The sequence below is a fragment of the Taurulus bubalis genome (assembly GCF_910589615.1).
Source record: "Taurulus bubalis genome assembly, chromosome: 20".
NCBI classification, from domain to species: domain Eukaryota; kingdom Metazoa; phylum Chordata; class Actinopteri; order Perciformes; family Cottidae; genus Taurulus; species Taurulus bubalis.
In genome coordinates, this window is record NC_136608.1 from 7,153,803 (window position 1) to 7,176,542 (window position 22,740).

General features: G+C 44.0%; 1 protein-coding gene across 1 annotated transcript; it reads left to right on the forward strand.

Moving 5' to 3' along the window:
* Positions 1-330: 330 nt before the first annotated feature.
* On the forward strand, positions 331-21,316 carry LOC306752160 (protein phosphatase 1H-like; the record flags this gene model as incomplete). Its single annotated transcript, XM_079235874.1, has 10 exons — positions 331-566; positions 6,130-6,319; positions 7,709-8,080; positions 11,330-11,442; positions 11,800-11,884; positions 13,546-13,664; positions 15,926-15,989; positions 16,957-17,064; positions 18,593-18,744; positions 21,169-21,316. 10 exons carry the CDS (start codon positions 331-333, stop codon positions 21,314-21,316), a joined length of 1,587 nt encoding a protein of 528 aa, XP_079092000.1.
* Positions 21,317-22,740: the final 1,424 nt, after the last annotated feature.

Below are 22,740 nucleotides of genomic sequence, written 5' to 3' on the forward strand. Positions count from 1 at the left end.
CATCACATGACCCGTTAATCTTCAGTGTATTTCCGCGTTCACGACGGCCGAGCTGTTATCAATGACTCTCCACGGGTGTGCAGGGCTTCCCCTCACGCATCGTAGCGGCTCTCGTCATCCTCTCCTCCGGCTGCGGCTGTAGTCTCCGCTCTGGATGAATGAAGCTTTAACCGTCTGAGGTCCTCCTCCTCCTCTTCCTCCTCCTCCGCCTCTTGTTCTCCATCGAGGCTGCCGTCGACCAGCACGGCCGAGCTGGGGGGGAATCCGGGGAAAGGGAGCCGCGGCGCCGCGCACCGGCCGACGGACGCGCCTCCGCGCCGCGCCACCAACATGCTCACCCGGGTCAAGTCCGCAGTGGCCGGGTTCATGGGTGGAATCATGACCGGGGGCGGCTCCGGCGGAGGGGGCCACGCTGGCTCCGATCTGCCGATGAAATTCCCATATATGAGACCCGAGTTCCTTGGCATGTCCCCGGATGAGATCGAGTGTTCCGCGGACCACATAGCCCGGCCCATCCTCATCCTGAAGGAAACGAGGAGATTACCGTGGGCCACCGGATACGCAGAGTAAGTAACCTGGCGGCAGCTGCTCTTAAATCTGCTGATAAAGTGTCACCAACACGAAGGAATTTAATATAAAGCATGTGCGTGCAGTCTTGTGGAGGCCGAAGTGCTTGCCAGGTATCCGTCACAACAGTTTTCTTTCACCACTAGACAAACACATGCTCAGCACCATGGAAGCAGACCTGCACCTGTTGGGACACCACGTGCATCTGATGCATTGTTTTGAAACCACCCAACACCTAACCTTTTGCTCTCCAGGCGTTGTTTGCACTTTAAACGTGCGTGTTGTGGATAAAGGCATTCATCCACTCTGAGAGCCAAGCTGGTTTTCACGTGCAAGAGGATGAGGCATCCACTTCTGTACCAGCAGCATCTGGGTATTAGTGTCTGTCTACATGGTGCTCTATTTACAGGCCAGCTGTATACTGTCTGGGTGTGTGGGATGGCTCGTTAATAGGCTCTAGATACACTATATCCTAATGCACTTTGGTATGCTTGCCATTGCTGCCCTGTCAGAATCCACACACTGAAGTATAGTGCAAAACCATCAGTGTACTAGTAGTAATCATGTCATATTTCTCCTTATAATCTGATATGAAAGCAGTGGACCCAGGATATTGTTCCATGAGAACATGCATTTGGCTCTTTAGTTTGTTATTGGAACAATGGCGTGTCACCATATCAGTGTGAGGGTGGTTAATTAATGGCCAACTCCGGTACATGGATGAATTACAAGTTGACTCCCCTCATTACTACGTGTTTACTACAACTGTTCCCTCTGTTGACTTAATGATAAGTGTTGCGAGTCGTATTGTGTGAGTTAATAAATTCAACCCATAACTGGCTACTACGACAACAAATTTCCCCTTGGGGATTAATATCCATCCATCCATCCATCCATCTATCCATCCATCCAACCAACCAACCAACCAACCAACCCTGTCTAGACCCAAAACGGTCTGTAAGGCGTCGTAGAACGCACTCCATCGAGACGCCAAACGAGCAGCAATGAATGCAGGCTCGAAGTCGTCGTATACGACGCGCCAAATAAAAAAACAAAATTAAACTTACAAAGCTGTCTGCCCGTTTAGCAGCAGCGAAGTACAGTGTGTTTCGTTAGCTGTTAGCAGTCGGCCAAGATGTATCGTCAGAAAAAAATAACATTGAGCCACGCAGTGGGTGTATGGTAGTTATGCTAACTAGCTGTTAGCTAACAGCGTCCAAAAGTAAAAGTGAGCCAGAGAACAACGGGCCCGACATACTGGAGGAAGAGCGAGCTCAAATTGTGGCAGCGGCAGCTAGCTGTGGCACTTCCTGTTAAAGCTCAACTGTTAGCACTGTCTGTGGCAGCTGCTGTGGCATGTTGTGGCAGCTGAACTTGCAACAGGAAGTGCCACAGCTGGCTGCAGCTGCCACAAGTTGAGCCAGCTCCCACTGACATAATGGTTTGCAGCATGCCAATTTTCTCATTATTGAGGAAACAAGAATGCGTTTCAACAGAATTGAAGCGTGCTTGAGCAGCTGTCGTTTCCACCCTCGGTTAATACATATCACAATAAATTAATTCCGACATGACAATCTGCCTCCCCACCCTGATACCAGTAATGACTGTGGTTAATGTTTCACAGAAAGATACACAGAATCTTGAGTGATGACCGAAGGACAAATGAGAGGAATTGCTAATTAATCAATAGTTATCACTTTTGCTCCTGCATGAAAAAAGAGTAGATAAAGATAAGAACAGGGTGTGACTTAATGTTAAATGTCCTTAGAGGCCTATCTGTGAATTTATAACGGCTTTTCTTTCGAGCAGTTCTTCAACAGTTTTTGTGCTACAAAAAAAAAAGTTTGCTCCCATTCTGAATCTTGTACAGTTTGTCCCACACAGACATTGATTGTTTTATATCGGGTCCCTCCTTCTCTTTTCTCCCACTGGATTACAATAGAATAATACTGAAAGTGTTTGCTAACCGGGTCTTTGGTCACGTCTTCCTTTCTTTTTCTTTCCCTCTCTCTTTAACACACACACACACACACACACTGACACACTCACTGATACTCAGAGCAGACGTGAGTGTCTCTTTGGGACCGGTGTCGTTAATGAGTTCAGCTCGTACCGGCATTCATCTGTAATTAAAGCCGTCTGTGTTGTCATTACAGCAGCCATTTTGGCTCTCACCTCTACAAGTTGGATTTCTCCATATGCTGAAGTGCTGTGCATAGGAGTGTAAAGAGAGAGAGAGTATATATTAGTTAGTATATAAAGAGTTTTTTTTTTCTTTTTCTTTTTTTACCTTTTTAAGAAACAAAAACCTTTCATGTAAACTGTACATATAGCATGCCCTGTTAAGTTTGTGAAACACTTTGGTTTGTCCATATCCTGAAAGCCTTTTCCCTTTATAATGGTATAGATTGCACATACTATTTGAAATATACAAACACATTTTTAGTGTACATTTTCCACCATTCAATAATGGACTGCATAGTTCTCCTCACAGTCCCATCACAACTTCATATTGAAAACTCTCCCATTTTGCCATTGTGTTTTCTTATCTCTGATATTCAGGTGGTGCAATCATGACCAATACCCTCAAGAAAATGTACTAAATTTAGACTTTTTGAAAGACTGTTTCATGCATTTTACTCATAGCTCTTTCGCTGTTTTTGTTCCTTTGATGTTCTGAGTTAAACAAAGGCAAAGCTATATGAACAATTGTGCCTCGCCAAATAATTATCTCGGCCCAGAATCTGTTGCAGAGGGTAGAGAAACAAAGAGGGCATCAAATGTCTGACAATGGAGGGGGAAATTAGGTTTTGTTCCTAATGGGAGGAAAGCTAATTGTTCTGAATGAAACTTGATTGGCAGAGAAATAAAAAAATAAAAAAGATCAGTCTTCCTGCAAATGGTGAAATGAGGATGAATTAGATACAAGGGCACTTTCAATTACACACACACACACACACACACACACACACACACACACACACACACACACACACACACTGGCATCAGCTGCTCTTACCATGAAATAGAGTACCACAGAATGATCCACTATTGATTGGACCCATTAAACACATTGTAGTCCTGAAGGATGAGGACTGTTTTACAAATAATTTGTAGGGTTCAAAAGTTCATATAAACGTGTCTTTTTTCAAGTAAAACCAGCAGGACACACACACACACACACACACAGGTCATCACATTACTGTGATTGTTGACAGCAGATTCGATGAAGCAGACAAAGACTTCCCGGACTTGTCCATCATGAGCTCCAAAGCGGTCGATGCGTCAGAGTGTTTTATGGCCGCCATAACTCAGAGGGCATATTCGAGGGTGCAGTGGAAAAACATATTAGGTTTGAAAGCAGAGCTGCGTAATCATGGTGAAGACCAGCCCTCTGGACATGATGGCTTTCATACCATGCATGCATGGTGAATGGCACTTTATAACCAAAGCAGGGCCCGTTTTAGCTCGGTCGCTCCCTCAATGCCACAAGACGTAGCATGCAGTTGAACTGTGAACACATTGTGCTTCGTGGGACTTGATAGCACAGTTAAAAAAATCTGATGTAGTGTTGTAATATTTCCACTGTTTGTGCAACCTCAGCAGTGACTAATTAACAGTGTTCCAGTGGAACATGTTGACAGTCTGAATGGAGACCAAATATTGTCTTCCTGTGAAATCGGCTGTTTGATACAATATTTCTGTACACATTTTAAAAAGGGCTCCCTGGTTATTGGATTTTCTCTGCAGTCCACTAAAGCAAAATGGCTTCACTTGAACCAGATTCCAAACACAAAAGCCTTTATTGATTTGGTATCCTCCCATTTAACCACTGCCTCATCTGCAGTGCAAATGGAGCTCGACAAGACTTTCAAAGACAATAACTCTATCTCTCTCCCTTTGTCTCTCTCTCAAATTAAAAAAAATATTTAGCAAAGCAAGCATGTAGAAAAACATAAAATAATGTGGCAATGAAACAGCAAAAGCCAAATATAGAAATATATACACGTAGGAATACATGCATAAAAGGTCACTTTTGCGAAACATCGCTGTGCTTGTTTCACCGCTTCTAGTCCCTATCTGTCTCTTTCCATCTGAGGTGAAGAAGCATTTGAGGCAAAGAACCACACGTTTGATGCCGCCTAGTAGCAGAAAACATCCAAAGTCTGAGTCTATAAATAGGCATGCCAATTTCTCGACTCGCACACACATTCACAACACCCTCCAGAGACGTCTGTCTGACTCGCCAGCCTCACTGGAGCTGCCTCCACAATCTTTATTTGCTCACCATGTATTGGTACATACAGCTCCCATTACTGCAGCTATTGGCTCATTATTCGGCAAGTGTGTTTTAGTTTAGGCGTTTATTTTCACCCCCAGAATATTTTGGGGGACTCCATTACTGTTGCAAGTACAAACTGGAGTATATTCGTTGAAGTATCACTGCAATGTAAATAATAAGATAAGATAAGATAATCCTTTATTAGTCCCGCAGTGGGGAAATTGCAGGATTACATGTACAATATGCCATGACTTTCACAGTCGGAGCCGTAGATAACATTGCAGACAATCAAGTTTATCTCTCTGGGATTTGGAGGGTGTAGTAACCGGGAGGAGTCGCATGCTTAAAGGAGGCCAGCCATCTTCGTGTGTCAGCAGTGAACACAAAGTGCAGCATCATTATTTTTGAAAAATAATGAATTGAAATATAAACAGTATTTCTCCACCAAATTGTATTACTGGCAGTTTGTAGAAGTCTTTTAACCAGCATATTCTATGTTTAGTTTGAATGTAACTTTTAAAATGACAACAAATATATATCATTGAACAGTTATATTCAAAATCCTCGCCTCAGCGTTGCTCATATGTGTATTTTTTGCAAACTTCTTGTGCTGTTTGTGACCACAACACAAAAAAAGAAGCAAAGCAGTACGTAAAAAAAAATGTTGTCATATCATTTCTATACAAACCGCACAGTTATTGTGTGGCCGTCCTCAAACAGTAGTGTGGATTTTGTCCCTCTCTGTTGTCTGCCTAGTTAAATAAGGGACATATAAAGATGAATAAGGCAACACATACACACACACACAGCTTTGAGCTTGGACGTATAGACACACACAAAACAAAGACTTCTAATTCTCCCCGAAGCGAGTGTCCTGATGCATCAGGACACTCCCGGCAGAGAGGGGACCACAAACAAGCTCTCCCGTTTGATCTTCATCAGGAACATGAAACGCACAAAGCCAGCTGCTTCGCCGGGCGCACAGATAGAAACCTTGGGCTGCGGCTCTGACTAATTGCTGTGATCCTGCAGTGAGCAGTGAGTAATAACCATGAAAGACCACGGCCCTGTTTCATCCAACAACAAAAAAAAGCCTCTGATGTTCAGCTTTTATTCAACCGCTTGTTCCAGACCACAGCCGTCAGACTGGGCAATCTGTTGCTCGCAGCAAAATTGTATGATTTGTATGATTTTGATATTAGGACCTCCCCATGTCCGACAAACAATCAAAGCCTATAAAAGATGAGTCAACCGGTTTATATCATGCCTTTTGTTTCCAGAGTGATTAATGCGGGGAAGAGTGCACTGAACGAGGACCAGGCCTGCTGCGAGGTGGTCGTGGCGAGGAGGAGGCCGATGAGCTACTGCCCTCCCTCCACGCCAAGCAAGACTCCCACAGCCAAGAGGCGCACCTCGCTGCCCAACGGAGAGGGCCTGGGGCTCCGTGTGGAGCACAGCATGCTGGGAGAGGTAAGGAGACACAAATGCATGGAACGCGTCAGCATGTGCACAATGGATGTACAGCACAGCAACACAACGCACGCAGAAAGCACTTGGAGCTGTGTATGTGCTATTCTTCCCGTTTATTTGTGGCACGATGCGTCTCGAAGGATGTGTCTATGTTCTGCAACTAACTATCATTTAAATCATTGAATAATCTTCAGGTTCGTATGTTAATTAATCCATTGGTCGTTTATCACTTTGTCAATGAAATATCAGAAAATAGTGATTTCCTAAAACCAAAGGTGACATCTGAAACTGCTTGATATTCAATTTCCAGTCACATGTTCCCATCAGGATGAACTGTCAGAACTTTGGTGCTCTCTTTTCATCAAGGCATCATCATCATGTACGGAAGAAAAAAACAACAGAACTTTGTTTGACAGATTGTGTATTCAAGGTCAGGTAACACCAAGCAGAGTGTGTGTGACGGCACAGGCATGACGGAGGTGTGAGGGCGGGCCTTGTGCTGTGTCTGCCCACTGAGAGAAATGAAGGGATGAGGTGGTTTGACCTCTGCAGTTTCCAAACACTGTGGGACAGCATGAGTCAGGATGTTTTCTCCTGGATTTGTCCTCGTGGAGATGACTCACACGTACTTCAAGTCACCCAGCGGCATTAGTCATTGAGCTTTTTATTTTGTATTTTTCAAATGTCAGTTTATTTATTTCTTCAAATCACGTTTCTACAGCCTGAGTATGGGGTGATGAGATGGAGGAGGATTTTTGCGTACATGCGTCATAATATTTACAAAATTTTTAGTATTCAAGAAATCTGCTTCCATACTTACGTTGATTCATCTATCAGCACATAATGAATGTATTGCCAAGGACCGCCAGCTTGTTTGAGATAACAGCGAGAGGAAAATGTTGCATTCTTTACGTATTTTTTGCCTCACGTTTGAGCTGGTCCTGCCTGAATTACACAGATTTTCCAGTGAGAACCCATTGTTCTGAATATCCTGCCCCTTTTAAATACATAAAAAAGCAGCTCAACCAAACCAAGTTGGAGTCAAATGCTAAATATAAACTAGTCTAGACTAAGGATTTATGTGGCACACTGCATATGTAAAGCATTGTTTTTTTAATTGTTTTAAAAGTTGCTCTTTAGCTGAAACCGCACCGGTAAATTTGAATTCTGAATCCTTACAGATAGAGTCTCTTCATGGAAACTCTGATCTGGTAATTAAAGTGTAGGTGGGATAGTAATTAGTGTGTGTAAAGATATCCATCTATGAGCAAGAATATGTTTTTAATCATTTGTATCGTATCTTGAATGTGATTCTATTTAATTCAGCTGTTAGTTTGCTCTGTTACTTGATATAAAATGAGTATACATATTTTGTAAATGTGTCTGCAGGACAGTGAAGGACTGGTGTTCCACTACTGGGCCTTGTTCGACGGCCACGCCGGCTCAGGTGCAGCAGTTGTCGCCTCCCGCCTTCTGCAGCACCACATCGCCTGCCAGCTCCAGGCCGTCATCGAGATCCTACGCAACCTAGCCTCCTTGCCCCCGACGGTCCTGGGTGAGGAGCCCGACAGCAACCCCTACCTCCAGGGGAACACCCCGGGCCCTCACAGAGCCCTGACCCGGGCCGCTTCCCTGCGCGGGTCCGCAGGCGCGCCAAGTTCCCCGTGCAACACCCCGCCTCAACCTCGCTTCTTTACCGAGAAGAAGATCCAGCACGAGAGTCTGGTGATAGGAGCCATAGAGAACGCCTTTAAAGAGATGGTGAGAGTCTGCTGATAGGAGCCATAGAGAAGGCCTTTAAAGATGGTGAGAGTCTGCTGATAGGAGCCATAGAGAAGGCCTTTAAAGATGGTGAGAGTCTGGTGATAGGAGCCATAGAGAAGGCCTTTAAAGATGGTGAGAGTCTGGTGATAGGAGCCATAGAGAAGGCCTTTAAAGATGGTGAGAGTCTGGTGATAGGAGCCATAGAGAAGGCCTTTAAAGATGGTGAGAGTCTGGTGATAGGAGTAGAACGGCTTCAAAGAGATGGTGAGAGTCTGATGCTAGGTCGTGATGACTTTCTGATCAGCCCAGGGAGCCACTCTGTCATGCGTCACTACTCAACATTCTCGGATTTGGTGCTCATAGTTTTATATGGCCTATAGCGCACGGTGAGATTGCAGAACATTTTTCATTATTTTCTTGCAGAATCTGGTGTCTCACAGCGCTCTTAGGCTTTTCGTGTGTGTGTTCTGCTGCAGCAGAAAGACCGCTGTAATGCCTTCTGCTGCGCACACGGCTCTGCTGCAAAAGAACACACACACGAAAAGCCTAAAAGAGCGCTGTGCAATAAATAAGCATAAAGAAACATCAACGCTGGTCTGTTGTGGTCATCGTGCTTTGGGAAAATCAAGTCGGGAACAGAGAGGCGTTCCAGCAGTTTGTACGCGCCGTGCGGACCGCTGCCTGCCGTGTTCTGCTGGACTAGAGCGACACACAACACTTGCCAATTTAAAGAGTCAGCAAAATATTTTTTTTTATTTAACCAGCGAGTTGAACAAAAAAGCTGAGTCATTTACGTTATATTCTCACACCGCCCCCTGCCGGCCTCGCCGTCGTCCAGTGTAGAGCCACGGGTCTCCCACCGCCCAGCACCCCCTGTGGCGGACCACAGGCTCCCCACCTTCCCTTTGGCTCCAATAATCTGTTTTACCAGATACTCATACTCTCATATGGTCTGCATTTGGGTCCGCAACATTGTCCTCCCGTGACAGGTTCACACAAACACTCTCCATCCATCTGGTACTGGCCCGGCCCGTCTGTCAAATTTTTTTATTCAATGTGGCCCCTGAGCCCAAAAGTTTGCCCACCCCTGGTCTATGTAGCCTGAGAAAAGCAGTTGTGTAACGTCTTCTATAACTCTGAATGGAGCTTCCAAAAGTTATAAATCCGACAAGGAGGGTCTAATGAAAGTGCTCTTATTGTTAAAGTTGCATATGGTAAATGTAGGATCCAGTGTTTTTAACCCATTCTGGGGACTAAAGTTCAGGATATGTGGTCTCTTAAGTCCCCCAACCAAGTATTCCTTTAAGTTATTCAGGCTGCTCTGACAGTTTGATATATTGCATGTTTGGGGATTTATCTGTAAATCTGCACAAATTTAGAGCTGAAATTATTGGTAAGTTAATGGAGTACGACTGCAAATTGATACGCATCAATTTTGCGTATCAATTTTGATTTTAATCTCAAGTAATTAAAAAAAAAGGACCAATAGTCAAAAACAATTCAATAGTTCCAGCTGCTCAAATGTAGATATGTCTTGGTTTCAGTTGAATATCATTGAGTTTTAACTCAAACAAGATATTTGGATTTGTCTCTTGGAAGCAGCTTTCTGACATTTTACAGACCAAACAATGAGTCAGTTATTCAAGACAATCATTAAATATTATAAAGATCATGGAAAGTTGACTCCAAACATGCATTCATAAGCAGAAATGTGTTTCTCTGTAGCTGATGTAAGTAAATAGCTCATTTATTTAGTAGTTCATTTGGTTACTAAATATACATTTGATCGGAATCAGAACCATTTATTGCCATGTATGTTTTCACGTACAAGGAATTTGTCTTGGCAGGTGGTGCATAACATTAAACAATAAACACACAGTGCAAAAAAAAAATAGGAGAAAATAAATTACATTTACAATAGAAGATAATATAAAATTAAGATGAAGTGCATCCAGACTTGTCTTAGGGGAAAAAACTGTTAAAACTAATATATAAAATAATAAAATATCTTGAAATGCAGTCATACCACAAGGCCAGAAAGGCACAGATGTTCACCAACACACACAGTTTACAGAGATGCTCACAAAAATAGTTTCCCCACCGCAGCCTTTAGCGTCTCCATTTAGTTTATTTAGACATCTGGCCTCAGAGAGCTGGCTTATGAAATGATGGCTCCCGGCTAAACGCCACTCAGATACGCACTGCGGATTTCTGCAGTTCAAGGGCGGCATCTGACTAAATATGTAATTTTTCACAAGGTATTTTTTCCGGTGAAATTCCTAATTACGGAAGAAATCGCAGCAATCAACCCTTCTTTTTTTTATTCTACAAAAGAGATTCTTTTACAGCCTTCGGTCGTGTGTTTCTTTGTTATTTTCCTTCACTGTTTCTTTTAAATTGCTTTGCGGCGACACATATCCGGAGAAGCCAAGGTCTATGCAGTATTACCACTAGATGGCAATGGAAAACAGTGCACGCTGTTCCAGCTGGACCCTGGGGTACCCAGATTAAAAAGATCACTGTGAAAGCTCCTCTCCGATCAACCCACCACCTCCCTGTCTGCGAGATGAAGAAAAGAAGCTCTCCTACGTTTGATTTGACATCCTTTGTGGGAGATTTTCACTGCGGCATTGAAAGCTGTAGCCTTCATAGCAACCTTCAGGGGAAAATAAGAGAGTTCTGTCTGCAGGGTTTCTGCAAGATTGGAATGCAAAAAAACCTCAAACAAACTGAACCAAAAACGCAAGTTAATAAGCATTATTAAATATAGGGGTGGGGGGCATGTATGATCAGTATAAAGCCTCTTGAACCTTGACATGCTAAGGCGCTACATAAACCCTCTCCCATAACATCGCCTACATTATTCATGCGCGACCACTTCTTGTTTACTGACACGCGGTCAACAAGAGGTTCAGGTTGAAGCGATCAATAGTCTGCAGCGATGCCTACACATCCTGTGTCTTTCTAAAAAAAAAAGTTGATCAGATTTTCTCAGAGTTCTTGCTCAGTGTCTGTTCCTAGTTATTTGTCTCCAATGCCGTCGTATTTATGAACGTTTATTAAATAGACAAAGGCAGAGAGCATGCATTTAAACCTTCCCTCTTCCTGTGTGGGCTGCATACAGTGTGGGTTTTATTTGACTGTGTGGTTGGATGTGAGAGGCTTTTAAAACTCTTTTTTTTCCTATTGTGCTTCTTAAGTGAATCTTCATTAAAGATTGACAACCGTGTCTGTCTTTTTTCCCAGGATGCTCAGATTGAGAGGGAGAAGCAAGTCTTTAACATCACGGGAGGATGTGCGGCTCTCACTGTGGTTTACCTGCTCGGAAAACTATACATTGGGAATGCAGGCGACAGCAGGTGTGTATGCTCATCTTCTGTCCACTAAAAGGAAAGAGCCTGTGAATCAGGCAGTGATCCAGAGTACAGGGGCCCAAAAACATGTTTTGGATGCTCTCATGGCCAACCTCAGCAGGGAAATTGGCTGACACAAGAATGTGGTCAGCTGATCCGCTTAATCTTGGCCTTCAATGCTATAAATGCTGCTCCATGTGTCCTCTGTCTTTCCCTTCTTCACAGCTCACATTCTTTTTGCTGTTGCGCCTCTACAGCACACATGCTACACCCTCCATGCTCATTTCCACATTCCAAAATATGTTCGTTCTAAGTGAATCTCTTGCTGTTACATCACCTCTCCAACATTGTCTGTGCCTGCAGGGCTATCATCATTAGAAACAATGAGATCGTTCCCATGTCGACAGAGTTCACGCCGGAATCAGAACGACAGCGACTCCAGTTCCTGGTAAGAAAACGGCGTGCCATAAAGAGTGTGTATGTGTCTGCTGTACGACGCTTATGCCGTGTTCACACCAAAACAGTTGCGAATTTTCGCAACGCCACTTCGCCTATATCGCGCCGCAGGTGAAAAATTCGCTCTGTGTGGTTAATCCGTTTTTTCGCAACCATCGCTGGGGAAAGGGGGCGGGGCTTATCTCTGTGTCTTGAAAGCATTTACTATTTCCGCCATTCAGCATTGAAATAACCTCTAGTTCTGCTTTATACTTGTTGAGGAAGTCCCACACACGTCGGGACATCAACCGCCCCGTGTCTGGGTTCATAATATTATCCGTAGTCGCACACAGCTCCGACTCTTCCAGGACGAGTGTCTGAATAATGAAGCCGTTTCCAGCGCTCCTTCAGCGGGCCAGCAGCTTCATTCAGTAACGGCGGTGATGCCGGGCGGAGCTTCTCAACGCTGATTGGCTTTCGCAACTCCGCGTCATGCGAATTATTCGCTGGAGTTAAAATATTTGAACGCCAGCGAAAAAGCGGCGTTGCGACGCCGTTTCGCTTCTATCGCGACGCCCGGCGAAAAATTTGCATTTTCGCAACCTAACGCGGCTGTGCATTGACTTAACATGTAATCTGGACGCGCGAATATTTCGCAACTGTTTTGGTGTGAACACAGCTTCCATCTGAAGCTTGACAAATATATTGAGGTACAAAAAGCCAATGGGATTTTTCCATTGGATTCTGGATTATTGCAGAAAATAACATATATATATATATATATATATATATATATATATATATTTATATATATATATATATAAACATTTTCGATACTCACACGTTTTGTTCAGGAAGATAATCTTCACAAATGAACACAGCTGATCCACGTCTGTGGATTTTGAAGCGTGAACGCAATCGCCATAACGTTGGACTACAAACCAATCACGCCAGTAAACTTCCAATTTCTAATTTGACTTTGCCCAACAACCCAAACAACCTCTGTCGTTTCATTTAGCCGCCTTTCTTTTAAATACATGAAAGAACCCATTGACTTTGAGTCAAGGGAACCGGAAGTGCAAAAATGCTGCCCCATTTCCGGGCCTTGGGCGTCTCTATTGTTGTCTACAGTCTCACACCGTGTGTTCACACAACAAGGAACACAATCAGCACGGCAGCTGAAGTTCATCCGTTTCCTAGAGAGCCGTGCGACAGGGGATATCGACCAGTGTGAGCGCAGCTGAGAATCGCTGCCCGTGATTGACCTTTTTCATCGTCCGTGGCAGTAAGCCGTGACGCATCCACGGTTCCTTTTTGATTTCATGAATCAATCTCAATGAGGATGTTGGGAGAAACTCTCTCGTTAGTTGGAAGAAAAGGAAAGCTCACTGCCAAAACATCTTACTGCGGCCAATATTGCCTGCACAGATATCTACGTACGGTACTATATATCTAGACTATTTACAATGGCTTGTCTGATATTATCAGCATTATCTGCCAGCATGTATGTCAAGTAAATAATAATAAATTGCAGCAGGTCTGTGTGGTCATTTACAAACAGTGTCTCCGTTAAGTAGTTTATTTTGGTGCGGTGGAAGATGACTGTCATCGTTTGATCCGCGCACATTTATTTCGCTGCTTGACTGACTTGAAGACCATCGTTGTGTCCTCCAGGGTTTCATGCAGCCCCACCTGTTAGGAAATGAGTTCACGCACCTGGAGTTTCCCCGGAGAATTCAGAGGAAGGAAGTGGGCAAGAGGATGCTCTACAGAGATTTCACCATGAATGGATGGTAAGTCTTTTTATTCATTATGTGCCTTACACGCCTTTCTCACTGAGCAGACGAAGCACGTCAAGATGGCAGACACCTGCGTCCTCAAAGCGAGCGGCCTGCCTCCCTGTGATTTCAAAGCGCTCGAGTTACGATACGGACGTCCCCCCCAGCTGCATCCACCTTAAACGATAATCGGGACAAATATTCCAAGAGGCTGATCTGAATCTCAGCCTCTCTCACTCGCCTTACCCTCCTTTTCTGCTGCTCACACCCTTCTATGCAGCCAGAGCTGAAGAGCCCAGCAGAGAGCTAATGAGGGAGCAGCCTGACTTGATGTGATATAACGATACAGCAGAGATGGATGGCCCCTGTTTGTGCAGTGTTCTGTGGTGCTAGCCAGGCACCATGCTGTGTGACCGGGGCTTCAGAGGAAGCCGGTAACGAGATGTGCTTTTACTGCTGCTCTCTCTCTCTCTCTCTCACACACACACACACTGACTCACTGGTGCATAGAGCCACATACAGCACTGTGTGTGATGTGATGTATATTTCAACAGGAGCAGAAATGTGCCAGCCAGGATGTGCCACTATGCACACACTGCTATGTTTCCCTTCACACACCCGAGCGAGGAAGTAGTTTGGAGTCTTTTTGCTCATATCTCGGACAGACTGGGGTGTTGTCACGGCCTGCATCTAAAACTGAGACCAAGACCGGGGTATACTGAACAAATAGAGGGATTTATCACCCCAAAAAAAAAAAAAAGTTGAGTCAAACTAATGGATGTAAAGACATGGGTGTAAAAAAAAAAAAAAAAGAAGGTGTGTGATGAGAGGCCACCCAAAGACCGGGGCACACCAGGCCCAGGTGTGTCCAATGTCACTGATTACTCCCCAATCAGGTCTGCCCTGGAGATAGAAAGCACAGACACCAAACAGAGGGGCCATCACAGTAGAGCTGGGACATTTTCAACATGAACCAAGGCAGCGGGAGAATCATTTTGTAGGATTTGAGAAAGCTAAGAGATGTATATGTATTCTACTTTTGGCTACAGGGGCTTAGCAGCCACTTCTGAGATGCCCCTGAGCAAGGCAGCGTTCAGGTTCCATCAGCCCGAGGTGATGGCTTGAATTTGCTAAACCTCACGGATGTTAAAGATACAAAACAGAGAAAAAGCAGCAACAACAACCCCACATTTGAGCAGCTGGGAACCGCAAAATGGTGGCATTCATGATGAAGAACTAAACGTGTGTAACTCACTCAGATAAATTAGAGCAGTGCGTGACTCACTGTTCAACCAGAGGTGTTCGGCTTGAAGAGCACACTTCCAACACAGAGGCAGACAGACCAGACAGATTGCTGCATTTGGGACTGAGAAGTACTCGTCTCGCTTCTGAGACAGACGGACGGGCCGAGAGAGCCGGAGCCGACCCCGGTCAGATGCAAATCCGTTTGAAGCTGTTGATATTCCCCGCTGAACTGGTGACACCGAGTCTAATCTAGCTAGTTTAAGTACATCAGCATCAGCCGTGGAGTCTTTCAGGCTGACATCAAAGCTCCATTTTTATAAGTGCGTTTTCACATCGCCTGCCTCCGTTCGTGCACTTGTCAACTCGTTTTCGTGTCGTTTGCTCGTGGAGTTGGAGATCCCCCCCCTCCCCCTCGCTTTCTCTCGCTAAATTTTTCAGCAGTGAAAAAACTTGTTATTGCTCTCGAGAGGGACACAGAATGAAAACCCAACCATAGGGATGGTGGCGGCTTGGTTTTCCTACCTACAGTACATGTTTAAGAAATTTAACAAGAACAAATAGTGGGGAAAAAAGGAAATTAACATTTAGTTTAATGCAAAACTGACTGAAAAAAAGTTTACACTACCAGATTGCCCCATCAAGATCAGTTCATTCATCTGGATGGGCCTCACTCTGCCTGTGCCAACAGTTTATATCATTTCTAATAAATCTACAAATAACCCTCATGATGACTTCACGGTAATGGGACGTGTATTGTTTGGAGCTTGTCCCATACTAGGGACTAGAAGTCAGGATATCCTGGCACCTGCCGCACCAATTTTGACTGAAAGATGTGAGACATCTTGACTACAAAGCATTCGTCACTCTGAAATTCGTTACATCTGGTGGATAATGATACACCCGAGGGAGAGGCTGTTACTCTTCTCACTCACTCCATTATGTACCTCTTGAGTGTGAATGTGTCCGACGGGAAGAAAGGAAAGATTCATTCTCGGTCTTGTTCTGCTTTTCTACTCTTTCTTCAAACACAGGGCGTACAAGACCATTGGGGATGAAGATCTCAAATTCCCACTAATATATGGGGAAGGGAAAAAGGTAAGTGTGGGTGTGTCGACTCCAAGTTCTGTACATCTACTGTGGAATTCAGAACTGCAGAGAAAATCACTCGCTAACATTGTCAATCTGACACACACACACACACTGCATGCCTGCTAGCCACCCAGAGAGTGGGCGAACACTCGGTCTCTGATGTTCGAGCACCACACTGTGTGTGTGTGTGTGTGTCTGTCAATGTACACCCTCAACAGAAGAGAGAGGAGACAGTCCATCTGTTTCACTCCGGTAGCTACATCTAACATACGCACACACACACAGTCAGACAGACACACACCACTCGGGAGATGACAGTCGTCTCTGAGAAGTGAAGTTAATCCCCACTGGGACTGCCGGGGGATGAGAAGGAGAGGAAAAAGACCCAAAATGGAAGCAATCCACCAAATAAATTGCACAAAACGCTTTGAATTTCCAGTCACGTCGGTTTGTTTCATTATTTCAATCAATTCGGTTTGATGCAAAGAGAGACAAAACTGAAGGGATACGGCATCCGTCGACCACAGCGCCAGTGTTGCCTGATGAATAGCTGTTGACAAAATCGAGTTTTCACACAGAGATAAGAGTGGAATTTGATTGTTGTAGAAATCTGAAGGAGTAGAGAGAGAAAGAAACGGTGAGTTTCCGCGTGCTTACAACACTTCACATACCTCTGAACAAAGTCACATGTAGTGATGTTTGTTTAAAGCGCCACCCAACATGTTTAAATGCAATACACCAAAATTCAAAGGTGTATTGCGACACACTGTACTGGGAGCCGCCCACATGTTTTAGTAGAGTCTGACTGGGAGCCGACGGGGTGGAACACCTGCCATCTGTCAGTCAATATGGGAACATCCATACATTATTAATGGTTAACAGCAGACAGCGGATTTTCTGTCAGAAATGCATTGTAAAAATATTTTTTTTGGAGGTGTGAGAAAGCTTAACTAAACCAGTCTATGTTTTACAGGCACGAGTGTTGGCCACCATCGGTGTGACCCGTGGGCTCGGTGACCATGACCTCAAAGTCCATGACTCCAACATCTACATCAAACCGTTCCTCTCCTGTTGCCCTGAGGTGAGAGCGAAGTCTGCAAATAGCCTCCCGACACAAATCCAGTCGTTGATGACTTAAAAGTGGGCTGAAAGGCCACCTGAAATCAAACGTCTGGCAGGACCAACTTGGAAAAGGGATTTGAAAATCACTGCGGGACTATCCTGGATCAATAAAGGTTGAATACAAAATGTAATACAGACGCTGGAATGGAGTCACTGAACAAAAAAGTGCCTCAACCCTTTTTCGACACAGTTCAAAAGACACTTAATTGAACCATGAAACAATGCGACGTTGCAGAGGATCTGAGGACAAACGCAGCAATAATCTACCTTATAATTCATTAAACGTGGAGACGTGACTCACTCCTAGAGTGTAAGGGGGAAAATATTTTCCTAATTAAAGGCTAGATTTGTTTATACGGCTACCAACCTGTTCTTAGGACAAACACAATTATTGTCTATATAATTCATACATGGAGACATCCGCTGACTTGGCCACCGTGATATATTTTCCTCTCTTTTTTTCTTTGACACGTACGTATGTACATACGCGTGACTCAACACTGTCCTGCCAACAGTTTCCACTATGCCAATGATCTACAGGTGGTTGTTACACAGAATGTGTGCCAACAAAGGCAGCGATAAGAACGCCATCTGACCGCCAACAGTTATAGATTATAGCAGCAGGTTGAAAGTACAAAAAAAAAGGGCTTCCAGTCCCACTTGGGCAGAACATAATGAACTTTTCTTGCAGATGGCCTGTGTTTCAGTTTGTCATGCTGGGCTTTCCAAATGTGAGGAATTGTGCATCCGTCTCCTTAAACCTATTTACCCTCCGACTGTTTGTGTTTCCTTCTGATGCCGCTGGTACAGTTACAATGTCAGCCAACCAACTTCTTAACGACCCGAGCCAGATGTTGCAGATGTTTCTTTGCACCATTCATCCGAGACGTGTGTCCTGAATGAGAGGACAGGTCTAACACATGACCCGCTCTGCGTCTATCCCGGTCATACCTGCACTCCGGTCCCAGCTGTGTCTGTCTGAAAAAGGTCCTCCTCTGCTGTGGGAGAACTTAAGCTCACCTGTCTGACTGTCTGGCGCTGGTTTCAAAGCTCTTTCATCTCCTGATGTATTGCAGTTTGTCTTATAGAGTTTTACATTTCCCCTCCCAGAGCTCCCTGCTTGATCTTTAATTCATTAATACCCAGGTTCATGCCAGGTTCACGTGGGAGACTCAACTCCTCTCGGCACTCTGCGTCTCCGTCTCTTTCGTTCTCGTTCACCCCTCAGCAGAGTCTTTCAAGTAGTTTTTTTTTTTTTTTTTAGATGTGCTCGGTGAATGAGAACTGCCCTGAATTCATTAACTTGTCAAAGACGCCATGCGTTTGGGTAGCGCGAGGGCCAGGTCAGTATGGATTTCGGGATGTCTGAGAAACTTGAGCTCCCTTCGCTGAGTGTACTTGATCTGGCAAGCCACTTAAAGGAATCTTAGGTATAACATTGTTTAGTGAATAATTATTTAATGAACTCTTCATGTTTTGGCACACAGGTGAAGGTGTACAACCTGATTCAGTATGAGCACGGGGCCGACGACGTTCTGGTAATGGGAACCGACGGCCTCTGGGACGTCCTCTCCAACCAGGAAGTAGCCGAAGCCGTCACAACATTCCTGGCCAACTGTGACCCTGATGACCTACACAGGTCTGCTGTTCGTTTCTTTTTTTTTCTCTCCTAATTTCTTGATTTGTCTGTCTATCTTTTTTGTCCACAGTTAGCAATGCAGAGAAACTTCAACTGAACACAAAGGCAGATTAATTGAAGTAAAAAGTCCAAAAGCAGTTGGGCGGGTAACAGGGAGTAAATCCGCAAAGCACGTCCCAAATCCCAATCTCCACCCTCACGGACTCACAGACTTTGAGGCGCGCTCCCACAAAGTCCGTGAGGGGTTAGGGCAGTCCCAGTTTGAGTGTTTGAGTCTCTGGCAGACATTTTGAGTCTTTTATGAACCCATCCCGTAAGTCAGCATTAGAGGCAGACTCTGCTCAAGGGAATTACCCACAATTCATAGCCGTGTGACGTTCAACTCGCAGTTACCAATGGAAGAATGGAGACGTGAAAAAGGTACACAAAGGACGGCAGATGTGCGTTCAGCCTGGAATATTACATGTACACAACAACATTAAGAATTAAAGATAAAAACATATGAAATCAGAGGAGATTTATTTTTTCATTAAATCCTTTTCTTTTTGTCATTGAAGGTGTTTTGACAAAAACGAGTAAAAAGATTATTTGAAATGACCTCTCATCATCTCGTGAGGAAAGAGCCTGGAAGACGTTCAAATCAGGGAGTGAAAAGTATAAAATAAATACCCACAATCGTTCACAATATGTTTTGACGTTGTCATGATATGTTGCAGAAAGTATTTCATTCATATTTCATATTTCATATTTACAGCATTTCAAGCCCTCGCAGCGTCTCACACATTCTAATATTAATGAGCATTTCCTTGAATTGCAGCCGTGTTTGAAAGGTGCTGTGACATTAAATGAACCTTCTTGTCACTTTAGACAAGCCAGCAAAATGTTGCAGAAAGAAATGTTCAGGTGTGTTTATTGAATTATTGTATATTTTCAGGCTGTAGGATGCAAATGAGAACTCATCAGTGATTGGCCCTTAATTCATACATTAAACATGTTTTATCAGACATAAAAAAAGAAATTGACAGTAGTACAAAATTAAGTTTTTTCAACGACTTGTTGAAATAATTTCGATGATTTAAATTTTTTTAGAAAGTATTTTGTGTGTGTTGCTGAAGGTGTTTCAGTTGCCCAGCCCTTTAGATGGAAATGAGTGAAAAACTCCCCATGAACTTTAGGACATGGGGAGAAAACTCTGAAAAGGCCGAAGAGAGATCACCTCTCCTCGGGTGGTTGGGCGTGTCTGGTGGTTGGTAGGTTGTGCAAGGGGTTGCATTAGGTATTGTTTTATGAGGACTAGTTCCAATTTTACACCTGTAAAGTGAAATCACTTCACTTCCAAGTGTAAAATTGAGTCTGAACCATAAAACAGCTGCTGCTTAGGGGTTATATTCATAAATAACAACACTAATACAATAACTAATGCAACCCCTCGCACAACCTACCATCAGAGGTAGGTTGTGCGAGGGGTTGCATTGTTATTGTATCTTTTATGAGGAATAGTTCCAATTTTACACCTGAAAAGTGAAATCACTTCACTTCCAAGTGTAGAATTGAGTCTGAACCCTCAAACAGATGTTTGACAGCTTAGGGGTTAAGACTAATCCTCATAAATATACAATAACAAATGTCTGTTTGATCCCTCAGCATTGCCTTTGGCAGGAGGGAATCAAGTGTCTGTACCACTTTTTCCTGCGCTGCGCGCTCTCAATCTGGGCTTTCAGCTCTTCGAGCTGGACTTGAAGCTCTTTGAGCTCGGACTTCCAGGAGGTCTCTTTGGTCTGCTGCTCCTCTTTCTGTTGGTCCAGAATCAGTTTTAAGCCTTCAGTGGCCTTAAGGAGGGAGGTCTTTTCCACAGAGAAAGGAGGCTGATGAGACACAGGTGGAACTAATCAGGGCAATCACACAGGCGGGAAACACAAAGGGTTTTCAAAGGAAAGACGAGGTGAAAAATAACACGGGAAACGGAATGAACGAATGAAAAGAAACAAAACTTAACTTCAGAGCAGCTGATTATGAGACTTTCTATTTAATAACAGGTTTACTGCTTTAATTCTGTAAAACCTGCAGACTGGTTCTTCTCAGTTCTCAAGTAAATGTTGAGTATCTCTATCTGCATTATACATACATTAATCATATACTGTTAAACTGTTTTATATAACAGGCACTGTTTCCCTCTCAAGGATGAATTACACCTCCGGTCACCAACCAGTTGCTCTTTTTTTTTTTTTTTTTCACGCATTTTAATAATACAAAATCAGAGGAGGTCCGATAACTTTGCATCTTGTGAAGTCTAAAGATGGTGCTTTGAGGCAAAATGAGACTAATACAGTGGGGACGGTATAATGACAAACTAGTGACTTGACATACTTAACTTAACCTCACATCCTGAGGATTACAGTTCATGTTGTGTTCTCTGTGGTCCAGGTATACCATGGCAGCACAAGACCTGGTGATGCGGGCGCGTGGTGTACTGAGAGACCGAGGCTGGAGGATCACCAATGAGCGCCTGGGCTCCGGGGATGACATCTCCGCCTTCATCATACCGCTGATGTACGGCAACCGTCAGCCCTGAGGAGCCCGACAGATGCTGCGGCTCAATGGGTCCCAGACCAACAGGACGGTTGTGAATGTGAACTGAGAATCCCCGTTCAGTTTTCCTCGTGTGCCGTTTGCACATTTTTGTCCTTAGACTAACGATATCCTAATGTTTGGATGTTTAGACTTGTCGGTGTTTCATACAGGAGTTCAGAATTGGTCAGCCACCAAATTTGGCTGCTCCGGAGACCACGACTAAAGTCAGAGAAACATACAAATATTGACACTTATTTCTGTCATGAATCAAAATTGTCTAGAAATAATTTGGATGAAAAACAGCGACTGGCCCTGAACTCCTGCAGAGATGTGAAAGCTGTAATAGATGAATGTTCTTCCAAAACGAGGAAAAGACCTCTTTCCTTTCTGTCCTTCTTACTTCCCTTGCAGTGCTTTACATGTCCCATCTTCCTACCACTCTTTTAGTCCTCCCCTCTTCTCCCGTACTGTACACTCGACTTGTTTATAAAAAACAAACCTCCTTTTGGACCGAGCTGACGGGTCAGCTGCGTTTTCTGTTTTGCCACAGTGTGGCTTTGAAGGACTCACTTGCTGAAGAACTGCTTCCAGGTTGATTTTTAGACCACAGACTGATTGCAGCAATGAGATTTTGGCTTGACCCAATCTGAGCATCATTTATTTTTATTTCTTTGTGGCTTTCAGCTGGTGTGAGCCCAGGAAATTGTGGGGTGGGGTGGAGGGTGAACATTATGTTTCTAAGAATGTGGACGCAGAAGAAAAAGAGACGAGGACCTCATGTTGACCTCCTCACAGTAGCGAGGCAAATCAGGGTGAGAGCTCTGTATGAATAACAAGTTTAATTAGAACATTTGCATCATTCAACATCTGCACAAAAAAAGATGTTCACTATTACAAGTCATTTCATCTAATATGGAGTCTTACAAATTTTCCTTTCAAATGCCTTTTCTTGATCTCCAGTGACTTTGGGTTTAGTTGGTGAATAGCAGTCATGGTTATGGTGTTTTTACTTGGCTGGATGTTATTATTTTCATAAAATATTCATGAAACATCCATATTTCATCATTTGGGGTAAAACCCTGGCTGGAGTGCCGAGCATTAGATGAGAAGTTTGATACCAATCGCTTATCGTTAGCGAGACCGTTAGCTTACCTTAGCTAAAGACCGGAAGCAAAGAGAGCTAGCTTACTTCCGCTCCAAGGTTACAAAAAGTTATCTAAAACCACATATTTTGTCTGAATTAAACAAAAGAGATATTTCATGTTTCCCTATGAGCTTCACGGGTGCTGGTAGGCGCCGTTAGACGGAGCCAGGCTAGCTGGTCCCCGCTGCTTCCTGTCTCGCTAAGCTAACGGTCTCCTGGTTGTTGTGCCGTATTTAATGTACAAATGTGAGTGGTATTAATGTTTTCATCTAACTGCAAGA